Source organism: Cucurbita pepo, unplaced genomic scaffold (genome assembly GCF_002806865.2).
Source record: "Cucurbita pepo subsp. pepo cultivar mu-cu-16 unplaced genomic scaffold, ASM280686v2 Cp4.1_scaffold000434, whole genome shotgun sequence".
In the NCBI taxonomy this organism is placed as follows: Eukaryota; Viridiplantae; Streptophyta; class Magnoliopsida; order Cucurbitales; family Cucurbitaceae; genus Cucurbita; species Cucurbita pepo.
This window is the reverse complement of record NW_019646665.1, coordinates 604-1,376: the sequence shown is the minus strand read 5'-3', so window position 1 is coordinate 1,376 and position 773 is coordinate 604. Positions and strand designations below refer to the sequence as shown.

Here is a 773-nt window from a genome sequence, read left to right as displayed (position 1 = left end):
TTTTTTTTTTTTTTTTTTTTTTAATCTTTTTTGGAGGCTTGTAGTTTAATCTGTTTTTTTTGGGGTTAAGTCTTAAATGCATTTCTCTGCTCATGGCAGAATCTTGGTCTGATTGAAGAGAGCAAAGTCTCAAGATCATTACCTTGGAGGCGCCCTACAAATGTTTTCCGTATCAGGGAAGATGTTCGCCCAATCTTCTGGTATCTCTTATGCTTATTGCAAAATGAGGATGCATTCCTAATGATTTTGGATGCATAAAATTGTTTTACATTTTGCTAAATTTGAGATAGAGCTGATCTAGGTAGTTGTTGATCACAGGGCTAATCGTCCTAGAAGCTACATATCAAGGACCATAGGTTGGGACCAGTACCCTCATGGTAGATGGAGTGATTCTAGTAATCCTTCATATGGGGCACTAACTGACTATCAGGTATGAACAATAAACTAGAACTTGTAAATGATCTATGTTGATATTTGTTACATACACACCTTCTAGAGAGATAGAGAGACAGAGACAGTTGTACGGAGGAGATTTCCTTTTAACATCTGAAATTATTTCTTGTGGACTGCCTGAAAACTTAGTTAACTCTTTGTGATCTGCATGAATTCGAGACTTAAAAGTAGGCTTTGAGAAATTTCCCGCATGATGTATCATTTACTTTGTCTTGGTCTGATTCATCTGACACCACAACATTATCAAAATATAATTCTGTTGAGTTGAATGAAGCTTATTGTAAGACAAGATGTTAATTTTAAAGAAATTCTGTCTCAAA

General features: G+C 35.3%; 1 protein-coding gene across 1 annotated transcript in view; it reads left to right on the top strand.

Annotated features, from left to right (window-relative positions):
- The window catches only part of LOC111785291 (probable methylenetetrahydrofolate reductase), a 2,640-nt gene extending 2,180 nt beyond the window's left edge, over nt 1-460 (top strand). The window contains exons 6-7 of the mRNA XM_023665698.1: nt 100-200; nt 319-460. Coding sequence (XP_023521466.1) covers nt 100-200; nt 319-436 — 219 coding nt within the window. The 3' untranslated portion in view covers nt 437-460. The remainder of the gene's footprint in view (nt 1-99; nt 201-318) is intronic.
- The last annotated feature ends 313 nt before the right edge of the window (nt 461-773 follow it).